Source organism: Rhinatrema bivittatum, chromosome 10 (assembly GCF_901001135.1).
Source record: "Rhinatrema bivittatum chromosome 10, aRhiBiv1.1, whole genome shotgun sequence".
Classification (NCBI taxonomy): Eukaryota; Metazoa; Chordata; class Amphibia; order Gymnophiona; family Rhinatrematidae; genus Rhinatrema; species Rhinatrema bivittatum.
The window spans coordinates 65,509,023-65,523,847 of record NC_042624.1 but is presented as its reverse complement, the minus strand read 5'-3'; the positions used below and the strand labels follow the sequence as shown (position 1 = coordinate 65,523,847).

The window sequence follows — 14,825 nt, the reverse complement described above, 5'->3', positions numbered from 1 at the left end:
TAAGAAACTTTCAAATACTAGAGTGAATGGGGATGTGTGCATACATGTCTTTAAGGTCCAGAATGCACATCCAATCCCTCAGATGACTAAAGGGCAGAATCATCTGGAAGAATTTATCTTGAACCTCTCTTGGACCATCAATCAGTCCAGCCTTCAAAAATCAGGAGTAGGCCTTAACTCCTCCCCCCTGAGTTCTTGGGGATTAAAAATACTGGAAATAGAACCTTTGGTAAAATCCTGAGGTTGAACAAACTTGATCGCCTTTTGCTGAAAGAGAATTACTTCAACTACAGCTGAGCAGACTTAGAATGATTGGAAATGACGACTGATCCCTGTTGGGCCAGAGGAGGGCGAGAGAGGTGTAAGCAGTATCCAAACTATCTGATCTTGGTGATGCACGTTCATTCTGGAAGGAAGGATTAGACATGTTTCAAAGCCATCAAAAACTGGTTCCAAGGCTTGCCTGTAACTGCTGCTTGGCCTTCAGCTGATACCTCTCCCTTTGCTAACCTTTAGTGGACAGCTGCTGCAGAAGCATAGGAGGCGACCATTGATGCCAAAAGGTACAGAAGGGGCGCTTTTGGAAAAATGACCACTTGGCATCTTGGCCAATGGCCAATCGGAGGAGCTGATTGATCCCCATCACTGTGGACAGTGACTGCAGAGTAGCCTGATGCTCCTTAATTGAAGCCAATGTCTCCTGCACTTTGGTTCCTGAATAAATTCTCCATAAAGGGCATTTCTGACAGGCGGTCGTGCACATCTTTGCAGAGGCCACTCATTCTGAACCAGGTGAAACTCTGGGCACCAACAGAGCTGAGGTCCTGGCTGAAGGGTCAAAGGCCTCATAGGTGGAGCATATTAACCAATTAGCCTCGATGCTTTTGACGCAATTGCAACATTGCTCTCTGGTTCAACTGCGGGGGCAAAAAGGGGAATTTGATTCAGAGAACAGTTAAAGCTGGGCCCCCAACGTCCACGGACTGGGGTATTGATATGCAGATATTAGGAAAAAAGCACAAGACTACTTTTATGGCCAAGTCCAAAAGCAAAGCACATTCAAGCAGCACTGTCTGAATTATCAAGGCTGCTCACCTCATAAAAACATTGCTAGCAATAATTTTGTTATGGGTTTGTCAGTTGCTTGGTTTTGATTGTAAATATCATTACACTTAATATAAGGCTTGGGGATAACCAGCACGGAGTTGCAGTTATTACAGTTAACAAAAACATGGGGGTAACCTGCATGAAGCGGCAGTTATTACCATAAAAAACTGACTGGGCAGACTGTATGGACCATTTGGTTTTTTTCCTCAGGTCAGAAGGAGGATCCAAAGTAATCCTTGTGGAATCCTCCTCACCTAACCACAGAGGGATGCTTAATTAGGATCCTGATGATGAGAAAGAGACTTGCTAGTCCGAGAACCTTAGAATGAGGCTACCTCCCCTTTTGATCCACAAGGGGACTCCCCTTGGGGAGGTGATGCCACCAAGTCAGGGACTCCCTCCTTTTGTTAGCAGACTGAGGCAAGGAATGAACCTTTTGCAAACCCTGAGGTCCTGATAGCAGCCCAGATGGTCAAGACCCAGATGAAAATTTGGACCAGATGCCGGTGGCAGAAGGAGATGACCCGAAGGTGGTGTGTCTTTTCTGGAAGAAAGAGTTGTGGCCCTTGATCCCTCAGGTTCTTGGGGAGCTGGAGATCAAGGTTCCTCAAGAGGAGTCGGGAGAGTGTGGACCCAGTCATGGATTGCCTCAGGGGTCCAGCAAAGGCCTTCCCTTTCACAAGTCGGTTAAAAAGCTGGAGGTCCAGGAGTGGGACACTCCCGAGACGGGCCTTAAGGTTGGGCAGGCAATGGCTAATCTGTACTCATTGCTGGAGGACATGCTCGAGTTGTTGGCGCTGCTTAAGGTGGACGCGCTTGTGTTGGTGGTCACTAAGATGACCACCATCCCTTTAGCAGGTTCAGCAGCGCCGAAAGATATGCAAGACAGGAAATTGGAGATTCACCTCAAGTAGATTTTTAAGGTGTCTGCCCTTGGCATTCATCCTGCAATGTGCAGTAGTTTCATGCAGAGGGCAGGTTCATGCTGGGTACAGCAGTTACAGACTATTAGACCGCTATCTCTGTCTGAGGCTAAGCAAGCAGACTGCCTGGAGGCAGCAGCAGCCTATGTTGCAGACGTATTGCATAACCATATCAGAACTTCTTCCAGGATCATGATGTCTGCGGTGTCGGCCAGAAGACTCCTCTGGTTGAGGAACTGGTTGGCGGATGTTTGGTCTGTCTTGTTTGGGAATCCTACCATTCAAGGGGAAGCTTCTGTTTGGAAAAAGAGGAGCTCATGAAGCAGCTTGGAGAGTCCAAGGGTCATAGGCTGCCAGAGGATAAGCCAAGAGGGAACAGGAATTCCTTTCCTGGGCGCTCCCGTTATCGGTTGAGCAGGCAATTTCATCCTAGTAGGCCCTCTGCAGGAGCTCAGTGGCAAGGCAACGGGAGGCAGTAATCTTGGAATCAGTCCTTTTGAGAGGGCAGGAAGTCAAGCAGAGGTGGTCTCGGCTAGGGTTCTGGTGAAGCAAAGTCCTTGCATTGAAGTGACGTCAGTCCACTACTCTCTCCCTCGTGAGGGAGGTCATCTGATTTGGTTTTACAAGGAGTGGACCAAAATCACAATAGACCAATGGGTCCTCACTGCGATGAGAGATGGCTACGAGTTAGAATTTTCTTACCCGCTCCGAAACCTGTTTATAGTTCCCCCCTGTGCTCCAGGCTGTAAGAAAAAGGTGGTTCAAGGAACCGTGGATCAGTTACAAGAGCCAGGAGCCATACTTTCCGTTCCTGTGGGGGAACAAAGGATGGGAAGGTATTCTATTTACTTTGTGGTCCCAAAGAAGGAAGGGTCCTTCCATCCAATTTTAGATATGAAAAAGGTGAATCTAGCTCTCTGGGTTCCTTGTTTCCGCATGGAGACTGTGCAATCGGTGATTGCAAGTGTGCAAAGGAGAATTCCTGGATTCTCTAGACTTGACCAAAGCATATCTACACATTCCAATACATCCAGATCACCAGCGGTTTCTGCGTTTCATGGCCCTCTGGAAACATTTACGGTTTTGTGCCCTTCCATTCAGGTTGGCCACAGCGCTGTGCACTTTTACCAAGGCGATGATTGTGGTGGCAGCAGTGCTCAGGAAGAAGGGCGTCTTAGTTCATCCATATCTGGACGACTGGCTCATTCGAACAAAGTCAGAAGCCCTGAGGGCTCAAGCAGTGTCTCAGGTCTTGGAGCAGCTGCAGTCTCAGGGCTGGGTAGTGAATTTGATGGAGTTATCTCACCCAGTCTCAAGTTCTGGAGTTCTTGGGAGCACGTTTTAACATTGGAGTGGGGAAGGTGTTCCTTACAGACACTTGAATTCTCAATCTACAGCAGCAAGTGCGCAAGCTGTTGGATGCAGTGATTCCCAAAGTTTGGGATTTTCTTCGGATTTTGGGCTCTATGGACTCGACATTGGAGCTGGTCCCTTGGGCCTTTGCTTATAGGAGGCCTCTGCAGCGGTCCCTCCTCTCACATTGGGATCCAATGTTGGAGCAGTTTCACCTTTGTTGCTCGAGGAGCCTGCCAGATCAAGTCTTTCTTGATGGCTTGGTCAGGAACATCTCAGCCGCGGAGTGGACTTGGAGGTTCCAGATTGAGTGGTAGTTACCACCGATGCCAGTCTCTCCAGCTGGGATTCAGTGTGCCAGAATCAATCAGTCAAGGGGCAGTAGTCTACAGAAAAGAAATCCTAGTCTATCAATCGTCTAGAAACAAAGGCAGTGCGGTACAAGTTACTCACTTTTCTGCCTCTCGAGTGTCTGCTCAGTGCGCATATTGTCAGACGTGACCAGGTGGCTTACATTAACCGGCAAGGTGAAACCAGGAGTTGGGCAGTAGCCCAGGAAGCTCACGACTTGTTTCTCTGGGTGGAGCAGCATCTCACATTGCTGGAGTGGACAATGTACAGGCAGATTTTCTCAGCCAGAGGAAACTGGACCCCAGGGAGTGGGAGCTGTCAGAAGAGGTGATGGCTATATGTCACTGGTGGGGTACTTCCAGCTTGGACCTGATGGTGTCGTGGATGAATGCCAAGGCACCCGGTTTTTCAGTCACAGAAGAGAGAATGGAGAAGAGGGCATAGATGCTCTGGTTCTACCGTGGCCCCGGGGAATTCTGCTGTATGTTTTTCCTCCATGGCTCCTAGTGGGGAAGCTGATAAGGTGAATAGAAAATATCCCTGGAGAAGTAATTCTGGTGGCACCAGAATGGCTGAGGTGCCCTTGGTTTCCAGATCTGGTCAACTTGGAGGTCAACAGCCCGCTGCGGTTCCATCATTTGCTGAACCTTCTATGGCAGGGCCCAATATTTTCGGATCGGGAAAATCGCTTTGTTTCGCAGCCTGGCTTTTGAGAGGCAGCAATTGAGCAAGAAAGTATATCCAGAGGATGTCATTTCCACTTTGATGCAGGTTAGGAAGAGTTTCACTTCTTTATCTTATGTCAGATTCTGGAACAACCAAGGAGTGGTTTCTACTCAAGCGTCGATATTTCATGTCTTGGCTTTCTTGCAGGAGGGTTTGAAGAAAGGTTTGGCCTTTAGCTCTCTTAAGGTGCAAGTTGCGGCCTTAGGCAGTCTTTGAGGCAAGGTGCGTGGAGTGTCGTTGGCTGCTCACCCGGATGTGGTTCACTTCCTCCATGGGGCGAAAAATTTGCTTCCTCCATTGTGGAAAATATGTCCTTCATGATACCTAAACTTAGTCCTTAGAGGGATGTGTGGGACTCCTTTTGAACCTTTGAGATCTTTCACTGTTGCCTCTCTCATGTTAAAAGTGGTGTTTCTGGTGGCCATTTGTTCAGCCCACAGGGTTTGGGAGCTGCGGGTGCTGTCATGTAGGGAGCCTTTCCTGAGGATTTCAGATTCCGGGATTTCTTTGAGAATGGTGCCTTCCTTTCTCCCAAAGGTTGTATCTGCATTTCATGTGAACCAGACCATGGAGTTGCTGGCTTTCCTGGATTTGGATGCATCGGCTCCATTTGCTAAAGATCTGCGATGCTTGGATGTGAAACGGGCTTTTTTGCACTACCTCAAGGTTACTAATGACTTTAGGGTTTCTGACCATCTTTTTGTATTGTGGAGTGGCCCAAAGAAGGGGCAGAAGGCTTCAAAGTCTACGATAGCACGATGGTTGAAGGAAGCAATAAGCTTGGCTTATATCTGTAAAGGACGCCCTGTTTCGGTGGAATTAAGGGCTCATTCAGTTCAGGTGACTTCTTGGGTCAAGTGCTATAGCTAGTATTACCACAGGAAATTTGTCAGGTGGCTACTTGGAAGTCACTGCACACTTTTGCCAGACATTAATCGGTTGGATGTCCAGACCCCAAGAGGCCATGGGCTTTGGCTTTTTTGAGTGGGACTCTCGCAGTCCCACCCTATTTAGGGAAGCTTGGAGTCTGGACTAATCCAGATATGAACAGGAAAGGAAAATTGGTTCTTACCTGCTAATTTTCGTTCCTGGAATACCACAGATCAGTCCGCTCGTTCTTCTGTCATGGGGCAGAGCTACTACGGATATCAAGTCTGTTCTCCTGGTTGGGAGTTACGAAATAAAGTTTTCTTTCAAGGCAGGGATTATCCTCTTTCCCCTTGCTCATTTGGTTCTTTATAATTTGCATTTTTATTAGGATTGTCGTGAGAATAATCTTAGCTTAGGTATATGTCAATACTGAGCGACTGCAGGTATTACTCCAGTTATATGCCAGTGCAACTTTCTCTGTCTCCATCTGCTGGAAGGGAGGCACAATCCCAGGAGTCTGGACTGATCCATGGTATTCCAGGAATGAAAATTAACAGGTAAGAACCAATTTTCCTTTTCTTCAAATTGGCCCATTTGAATGCAGCACTCCTCAAAAATGGCTAAGTAGTAAGCAAAATGTTCATACACTAGTACTTTTAGCCGCATTAAAAAGGAGCGCTTCCAAGGGCATTTTTAGGTCAGGAGAGAAAATCATACACAAATTGTTTTATCTGCATGCATATATTTTCCCATTTCCTCCCCAGCAGATAAAGGAAATGCAAAGTCAGTCACTGGGTACCCCATGTAAACAAATATTCAAACGAAAAGCTATGCATGTTTTCTCTGAAAACTGCCTACCACTTCTGTGGGTACAAAGTTATCTTGCATACAGCAGTATTTTGTTTTAAAAAAAAAAATTCTACCTTTGTGTGTCAGAATAATTTTATTTTCATTTTTCCCTTTCGGTATTTCAGTTCTGTCAATTCAGTTTCTCACTTCCTGTCTTCGTTTCCTTGGCCTCTCACACTACAGGCTGTCCCTGCAACCCCATGAACGTGTCTCTTCCTCTCATCTGCTTCCATTTCCCTAGTTTACCTTCTTGTCACACTCCTTCCCTTTCTCAGTTTTCTCTTCTATGCCAGAATTCCAATTTCTCCACCCCTTTTGGTCTATAAATCCCAACTGTCTCCCCTCCCACTCCTCATTTACTTGTCCTTCCTCCATCCCATTCCTTCCAGTCTCTTCCCACTGAGCTCTTTCACTCTTCTTCATCCCATTTAAACTGCCACCTTCTGCCTGCAGTTGGCACCGTGTGCCTGAGTTTACTGTCTGCTACCGTGGCGGTGGGGGGGAAAAAGTAAACGTAGTTAAAAGAAGTCCAGATGTGCAGCACAATGAGTAGAGGCTTGCAGGAGCAGTAGGCAAGCAGTACTAGATGACGTGATAAGGAAAGTGAACAAGTCAGAGGCCTAAAAACCAATGGAGAGAAGGTTTGAGGGAATTGCAGTAGGCTTGGGAATGGGAAGGAGTGAGCAAAGCAAGAGTGAGCAGCCATACACCAGGGGAATGGGTAGACAGTGGCTCAGTGCAAGGGAGGCACACATCTGGCAGCACACTGTGATGGCATCGGTTAAGGGAAAGAAGCCTGCAGTGTGCAGAAGGGAAGCCAGTGCAACATGTGTGAATGGCGTTAGCGCATGTGGAAAGTATCCTGCAATTCTAACGCCAATTCTGCAGCAGCTTTCAAGTTACTGTAGGAAACCGGGAGCTCGATTATTGCAGTACAGTGTCCATTTGTGTTCAGCTGAATTTGGATGCAAACATGTTTTCAGCAGCTGCAGGGAGAAGGAAGTGCAAGCTTATTAAACAATGCATGTATATACATACACATCTATATCTTTGTATATGTGTGTATAGCACATACATATATATTCAGTTACTGAAAGAAATGCTCGTTAGACAAAAAATGTCTATTTCAAAATAGATTTACTTTTTTGTTTTGCACAGAATTCACTGGCAGAGGGAGGGGTATGATGGAATGGAAGCACTTCTCAATTTCTTCCAGCCCTAACTGAGCCTTCTTCCCTGAATTTACAGGTTAAATTCCTCCCATTGCTGTAGCTGTACAATCCAATAACCAGAGATGCACTATTTGAACCTGGCAGAGTGTGTGCGCGTGTGTGTGTGTGTGTGTGTGTTTGTGTGAGATGCACATGCATAAACACTCGGGTTACAGTGTACAGCTGCTACTCCAATTGGCACACTTTTTTGAATTTCATAAAGGATGCTGCCTGCATTCTATTCCATACTACTCCTGGTGCTGGACTCTATGCAGAACACAATTTAATCCCTAATCTTTACCAATGAGCCCCATCATAAACCACTACTCTACAGAAAAAGTGGCTTTTCTTTTGCCTTTCCCTAGTCTGAAAGTGGTCAATACTGTTATTTCCACCCAAGTCCTCTTCTGTTCCCCTCTGTGTGGGTAGTTACACCATAGGGCCTATATATCTTATCTTATTTCTCTTCCAAGCCTGTAATCCTTGTAGGAGAACAGTAAAGCACAGAGGTGCGCCTGGAAAAGATGAACTACTACAGTCTGGTAGATTTGGGAGTAACTGGTTGTTGTCTGCCTCCCTATTTTGCACAAGTTTTCTGCTCAAATACCTGGTTTGTGTAGTCAGTCAATGCTTCAACCTGGACACTTAGCAGTATTAGAAAGAATATCAATACTTTTTATTTTCAATTTATTTTTGACATGCCTTTTGGACAGCGCTGGCAATCTTCTCAGCTTCCTCAGCCTTGTTCTTGGCCTCTCTGGCATCGGCAGCAGCGTTGCCTAGTGCCTGTTCTGCCTGCCGTGTCTTGTTGTTGGCATCCAAAATGGTCTGAGTAATGGCAGGGATCTTTTTCAAAGCCTCCTCTGCTGCCGTTTTGTTGTCATTCACTCGCTTGTCGAAATCTAATGAACGAAAGACCAATGTTTAGCACATAACACAATACAGAAGACCTCAGACAAGACCTTTTTAGACATTTGGGCAAAATATAAATCATTGGGATACAAACCTTTCATTCTTAAGCTCCAGTGCTTGGCATTACTTAGATTCCATAATGCATAAATAAAAGGGTCAATATTTGACTCCACTGAACCAATTGATACACACAACAATAAGTCAAAACCGTATGCTGTAACATATTACTGTAGGGCCTATTTGCATATCAGGTTGTGCCTTACACCAAACCAAGAAACATGACAGTAGTGGTATCACCATATCCCCAGCACTGACCAAGCTTCTAAAATAAACTGCAGTTAAGGAAAAAAAAATAAGTTGCAGCATATTTTTTTAATAGAAGCCATTGAAACATATCCATTATTTCCCACAGCAAAATAAGACCATAAAACATGCATTTTCTATTTTGGGAACTAGTCCATATAAAAAATAAATAAATAAATAAATAAAATAAAATTTGTTAAGTTTGCACATGGTAAAAATACAATAATCTGCATTTCACACCTTGTAAGCCTCATTTTCTGGTTCAAATTCCTTTCTACAGATAGTTACGGGAAGAGCGGGCAGTTAGAGGCAGCAACAGCGGTGCGTGGTGTTTGTTTCCGTACCTGCATGAACACGTGCTCTCGATGGCTGATGGCAGATAAGGACCTCCTGCCTCACGCAGTCTTGACTAGTCCACCCCCTGCTCACTGAGATCCTACTTGATTCCCAACAATTTTTCCCCTGCCCTTACCACCACTGCCATGTGTGTATCCCAAATATGTTTAATATAAGTTTGCAATGCTGGTTTCTGCCTCCTTTGCTGAAAAGCAAAGCATCCACTACTCTCTCAGTCATCATGTGCCCTCTACCAGAGAAGATGCTAGCCACGGGCCCTCAGGGCTTGTGCCCGGAATATATCTGTCAGGGCCCCAAATCTCAAATAGCTGTTCTGCTTACTTCTCTGCAGGAAACAGAACAGGAGAGGCTGAAAAAAGGAGCAAATCAATTGTTTTCCCTTCCGCAGGGTCTGTTCCAAACATCGTCCCCCAACTGTTCCCAGAGGAGGGGGATGAAATGACACTGAGCAGACACTGCAATCAACATGTGGAGAGAAACAGGAGCAGAGGGGCTGGACAAGAGAGGAGAGTACTTTGTTTTCTGTTCTGTTGAGTCCTGTGCTCCAGTTTCATTCTCTCCCACCCTGTCCCCTTGTTTCAACATGAGGAGAGGGGCTGGACCACAGCCTGAGTTCCCAGCACTTACAATTCAGCTGAGGGCAGAATGGGGGAGGAGGAGGAGGAAAGAGGCAATCTAGAGCACAGAGAGCTGTATTGAGGGGCGGGAGAGAAATGCTGAAAGGGGGTAAAGTGAAGAGGTATGAATGCTGGTGGAGTGAGGATAAATGTTGGGGAGAGGAGGAAGCATGAGGATGACAGGTAAAAGAATTGCTTACCTGTAACAGGCGTTCTCCAAGGACAGCAGGATGTTAATCTTCACGCATGGGTGATATCAGATGGAGCCCGGCATGGAAAACGTTTGTCAAAATTTCTAGAAACTTTTACAGACACACTGAGCATGCCCAGCATGCCACTAACTACGCGTCCATGCAGGGTCCTTCTTCAGCTTTATAACAGAGTTCTCAAAAAATAAAACAAACCAAAAGAAACCCAACTCCGCAAGGGTGGCGGGCGGGTTTCGTGAGGACTAACATCCTACTGTTCTTGGCGAACACCTGTTACAGGTAAGCAACTCCGCTTTCACTGCTTGCACCCCTGGAAAGGACCCAAGGCAGGAAGACTTGGGTTTTCATGGCTGAAAAAGATTATGGAGGGTAGACTGACCAAAACGATGTGACGACGTTCATCCTTGTCCATACAATGAGAGGTGACCTGTGGAGGGAGCTCCAGGTTGCCACCCTGCATATCATGAATGGGGACAACTCGCAAGTGGGCCATCGAAACAGACATGGTCCAGACGGAATGAGCCTTGATGTGACCTTCAAGCCGCAGGCCCGCTTGAGCATAGCAGAAGGAAATATAGTCCAATTTGGTGGGAGTTGATGGGGAATCTAAATAAGGGGGACGACGATTTTGGAAGTTAAACAATAGTTTAATAAAAAATAAAGATAGAGTAGCAGATTTGGAAGGCAATAGTTTATTTACAGCATAATGATTTAGAGAAGGTAACTCTGGTAGTTTTATGGGATTGCCTTAAGGCAGTAATATGGGGTAGATTAACAGCAGTAGCCTCTTATAAGAAAAATCTGAAAGAGATTAAAGCTAGTGGAACTGCAACACAAACAATGCCCTCAGAGATCTTTATGAAGGGAACTTGAACAGATTAGATACAAATTACACTTATTAGAAGCGGAAGAGATAGGTTTGTTTGACCAAATCTAAATTAAATGCTATTATGAACATGGTAATAAGGCAGGGAAACTATTAACTGCATAAACTAAAGAATAGGATGTCACAAACTCAAATTATTAAAATCAAAGATAGGGAAGGGTCAATGGTGATGGATTGTGAGGCCATCAAAGGAGTTGTATGAGAAAGAGGACATGGCAACTGAGGAAAATATTAATTTCTAGATAGGATTGATTTACCAAGGCTGAATGAGGAGATGGAAGCAGCTTTGGGCAATCCAATAATGGCTATTGAAGTGCTATGGGCTATAACTGATCTTAAACAAGGGAAGACTCCAGGTAGAGATGGTTTCATACCTTTGTTTTACAAGAAATTTAAGAGGTGATTGTAGGGGCCTTTGATGAAGATGTATAATTTTATTAGAGAGGAGGGAAAGTTTTTGTCGACTGCTAATGTGGCTGGTAAAACTGTTCTTCCTAAACCTGGGAAAGATGGCACTTTATGCAGTTCATATAGGTCAATCTCACTTATAAATATTGATTTAAAAATATTAGCTAAAATTCTGGCTCAAAGATTACAGCTGGTTATTCCATTGTTGATACATCAAGATCAAGTGGGGTTTATGCCTGGAAGAATGGCAGCAGATAACGTGCAGAAAGTAATAAATATCACTCATTACGCAAGACAGGAAAACACTTCTTCGGTGTTTGCTGTTGACTCTGAAAAAGCATTCGATCAGGTACATTGGCCATTTTTATTCTAGGTTATGGAAAGGATGAAGCTTGGGGGATATTTTTTGAGATGGATGAGGGACCTGAAGCGTGCATAAAAATAAATGGGAGTTATTCAGAGAATTTTAAAGTGCAGAGGGGAACCAGACAAGGATGCCCTCTGTTGCCTCTGTTATTTGCATTGAGTATAGAACCTTTTGCTGCAAGAATAAGGCAACACACGCGTATCCAAAGGATTACAATTGGGAAGGAGCAACATAAAATTTCATTGTATGCTAGTATTTTGTTCTATCTTTCAAAACCTTAAAGTTCATTGAAAGTTATTGACAACTGAAAATGAGCATTATAATTGGGTATTTGGTTTGAAAATTAAGAGAGACATCAGAGATTCTATGTAGTTGCCAAGTTCAAGTGTTCAAAGAGAATTTTCCCTTTAAATGGGCAAAGGGATCAGTTAAAGAGTTAGGGGTAAATGTGGGGGCCATTTAAGGTCATCTGTTTAAACTAAATTATATACCATTGATTCAGTCTGTTCTAAAAGTTATGGATAAATGGGAAAGATTTACTTTATTGTGGATGAGAAGAATTGCAGCTGAAAAGATTACTCTTGCCAAGGCTGGAGTATTTCTTTAAAACTCTTCCCTGTGATATTCCTGATGCGTTTTTAAAACCATTAAAGATTTTTGCTTTTTTTTTTTTACTTAGAAAAGAAAGTCACTAAGAGTTGCTAAACAGATTTTATACTTACATAAAAGTTAGATAGTGGGTTAGGAGTCCCACACATAACTAAGTATTATGTGGCTTCTCAAATGAAAGCCGGGATGGACAGTCATAATCAGATTAATAAGAAACAATGGGTGGGCATTGAATGGAATATGGCTGTGGTACAGTGGTTACATAATATCTTCTGGATTAAAGGGGCTAAAGGGAAAGTTAAAAGTGATATCTCTCCGTGTACATCATGCACTTTGGAACTATGGAGTAAATGAAAAATGAAACTTGTTGGGGGAAAGGATTATTTTATTCAACACCTATTGGGTTAAGAACATGCCATACTGGGTCAGACTAAGGGTCCATCAAGCCCAGCATCCTGTTTCCATCAGTGGCCAAATCCAGGCTATAAGAACCTGGCAATTACCCAAAAACTAAGTCTATCCCATGCTACTGTTGCTAGTAAAAGCAGTAGCTATTTTCTAAGTTGACTTAATTAATAGCAGGTAATGGACTTCTCCTCCAAGAACTTATCCAATCCTTTTTTAAACTCAACTACACTAACTGCACTAACCACATCCCCTGGCAACAAATTCCAGAGTTTAATTGTGCGTTGAGTGAAAAAGAACTGTCTCGGATTAGTTTTAAATGTGCCACATGCTAACTTCATGGAGTGCCCCCTAGTCCTTCTATTATCCGAAAGAGTAAATAAGAGTGTCACATTTACCCATTCTAGACCTCTCATGATTTTAAACACCTCTATCATATCCCCCCCTCAGTCGTCTCTTCTCCAAGCTGAAGAGTCCTAACCTCTTTAGTCTTTCCTCATAGGGGAGCTGTTCCATCCCCTTTAGTCGCCCTTCTCTGAACCTTCTCCATCACAACTATATCTTTTTTGAAATGCAGCGACCAGAACTGTACACAGTATTCAAGGTGAAGTCTCACCATGGAACGATACAGAGGCATTATGACATTTTCCGTTTTATTCACCATTCCCTTTCTAATAATTCCCAACATTCTGTTTGCTTTTTTGACTGCCGCAGCACACTGAACAGACGATTTCAATGTGTTATCCACTATGACGCCTAGATCTCTTTCTTGGGTGGTAGCTCCTATTATGGAACCTAACATTGTGTAACTATAGCATTGGTTATTTTTCCCTATATGCATCACCTTGCACTTATCCACATTAAATTTCATCTGCCATTTGGATGCCCAATTTTCCATTCTCACAAGGTCTTCCTGCAATTTATCACAATCTGCTTGTGATTTAACTACTCTGAATAATTTTATCATCTGCAAATTTGATTACCTTACTCGTCGTATTCCTTTCCAGATCATTTATAAATATATTGAAAAGCACCGGTCCCAGTACAAATCCCTGAGGCACTCCACTGCCCACTCCCCTCCACTGAGAAAATTGTCCATTTAATCCTACTCTCTGTTTCCTTTTAGCCAGTTTGTAATCCACTAAAGGACATCGCTACCTATCCCATGACTGTACTTTTCCTAGAAGCCTCTCATTTGGACTGTGCTTGAAGGATAGTATTTTTTTTTTTTAACAATGTCCATGCTTCTTGCACACTCTTTAGATTTGTAGCTGCTCCTTTCAGTTTTTTTTTATTTTTCTCATTTTATCGAAGTTTCCCTTTTGAAAGGTTGTGTGAGGTGTTTCCAGGAGAGGAGGTTACAAGGTTTTCCATAGTTGGGAGGTTAAGGGGTTGAAGAAATTGAAGCATATTTGGCAGGGACAAAAGATGATTCCTTTTTCAGATTTGTCGACTGCATATTTGTTATCTAAAAGTGATTATTTCGCTTATGTCCAATTGTAGTATTTTGTAAATATGAGAATATGAGGAGATTTGCTAAAAGGGGAAATCCCTGTTTGAAAGATACTCTGACAAAGCAAATGTGATTAAAAGAACTATATCCAAAATTGTATGCTATGCTGAATGAGGCCCCTAAGAAAAAAGCAAAACACATTCTAGCATGGGAAATAGATCTTTCTGTAGGAACTTGGGAACAATGCTATACTTTGGCCTCATTGATGGTAGAAAATGGTTATAAATGACTATTTAGGTGGCATATGACCCCTCAAATTACAAAAAATGTTTCTGACATGTAGTAACACTTGTTGGAGGAATTGTGGAGCCACAGGTGGTGGACTTGCCCTGTCCTTCATGAAATTTTGGATGAAAATAAGTCAATTAGCTCAGGATGTGATAAAGGAATCCATACCTTCAGATCCTAAAATCTTTTTATTAAATATGCCAGTGGAAGGTCTTTCAGATCAAAAAAAGAAGTTGGTTCGATTTATAATTACTGCAGCAGGGAGGTGGAAAGACAGAAGCTCCTAGTATACCAAAAGTGCTTAGACCGATACAATGGGTTCGTTACATAGAAAAACTGATAGAACAATGGAAAGACAATCTCTTTGTCAATTTTAAGAATTGTGGAGACCCTTTCACCAATGGTTGGATAGGAGGAAAAGTAGCCGCAAATGACCAATATAATTTCTCATTAATGATGTATAAATGTATAACTTATTCTTTTTGGTAATTGCTGGACGATTTCTCTGCGGATATACTAATGGATCCATTTTCAGCTTTTCATGCGCTATAAGATGATGATAATTTCTTGGGGAGGGAGGGTGGGACGATTGTAGGGGAATTAAGTTATATATACCAAAAA

General features: G+C 43.5%; 1 protein-coding gene across 1 annotated transcript in view; it reads right to left on the bottom strand.

Moving 5' to 3' along the window:
• The window catches only part of LAMC1 (laminin subunit gamma 1), a 367,470-nt gene that overhangs the window by 21,248 nt on the left and 331,397 nt on the right, over positions 1 to 14,825 (bottom strand). Inside the window, exon 25 of the mRNA XM_029618808.1 lies at positions 8,093 to 8,292. Within this exon, the coding sequence (XP_029474668.1) occupies positions 8,093 to 8,292 (200 nt within the window). The remainder of the gene's footprint in view (positions 1 to 8,092; positions 8,293 to 14,825) is intronic.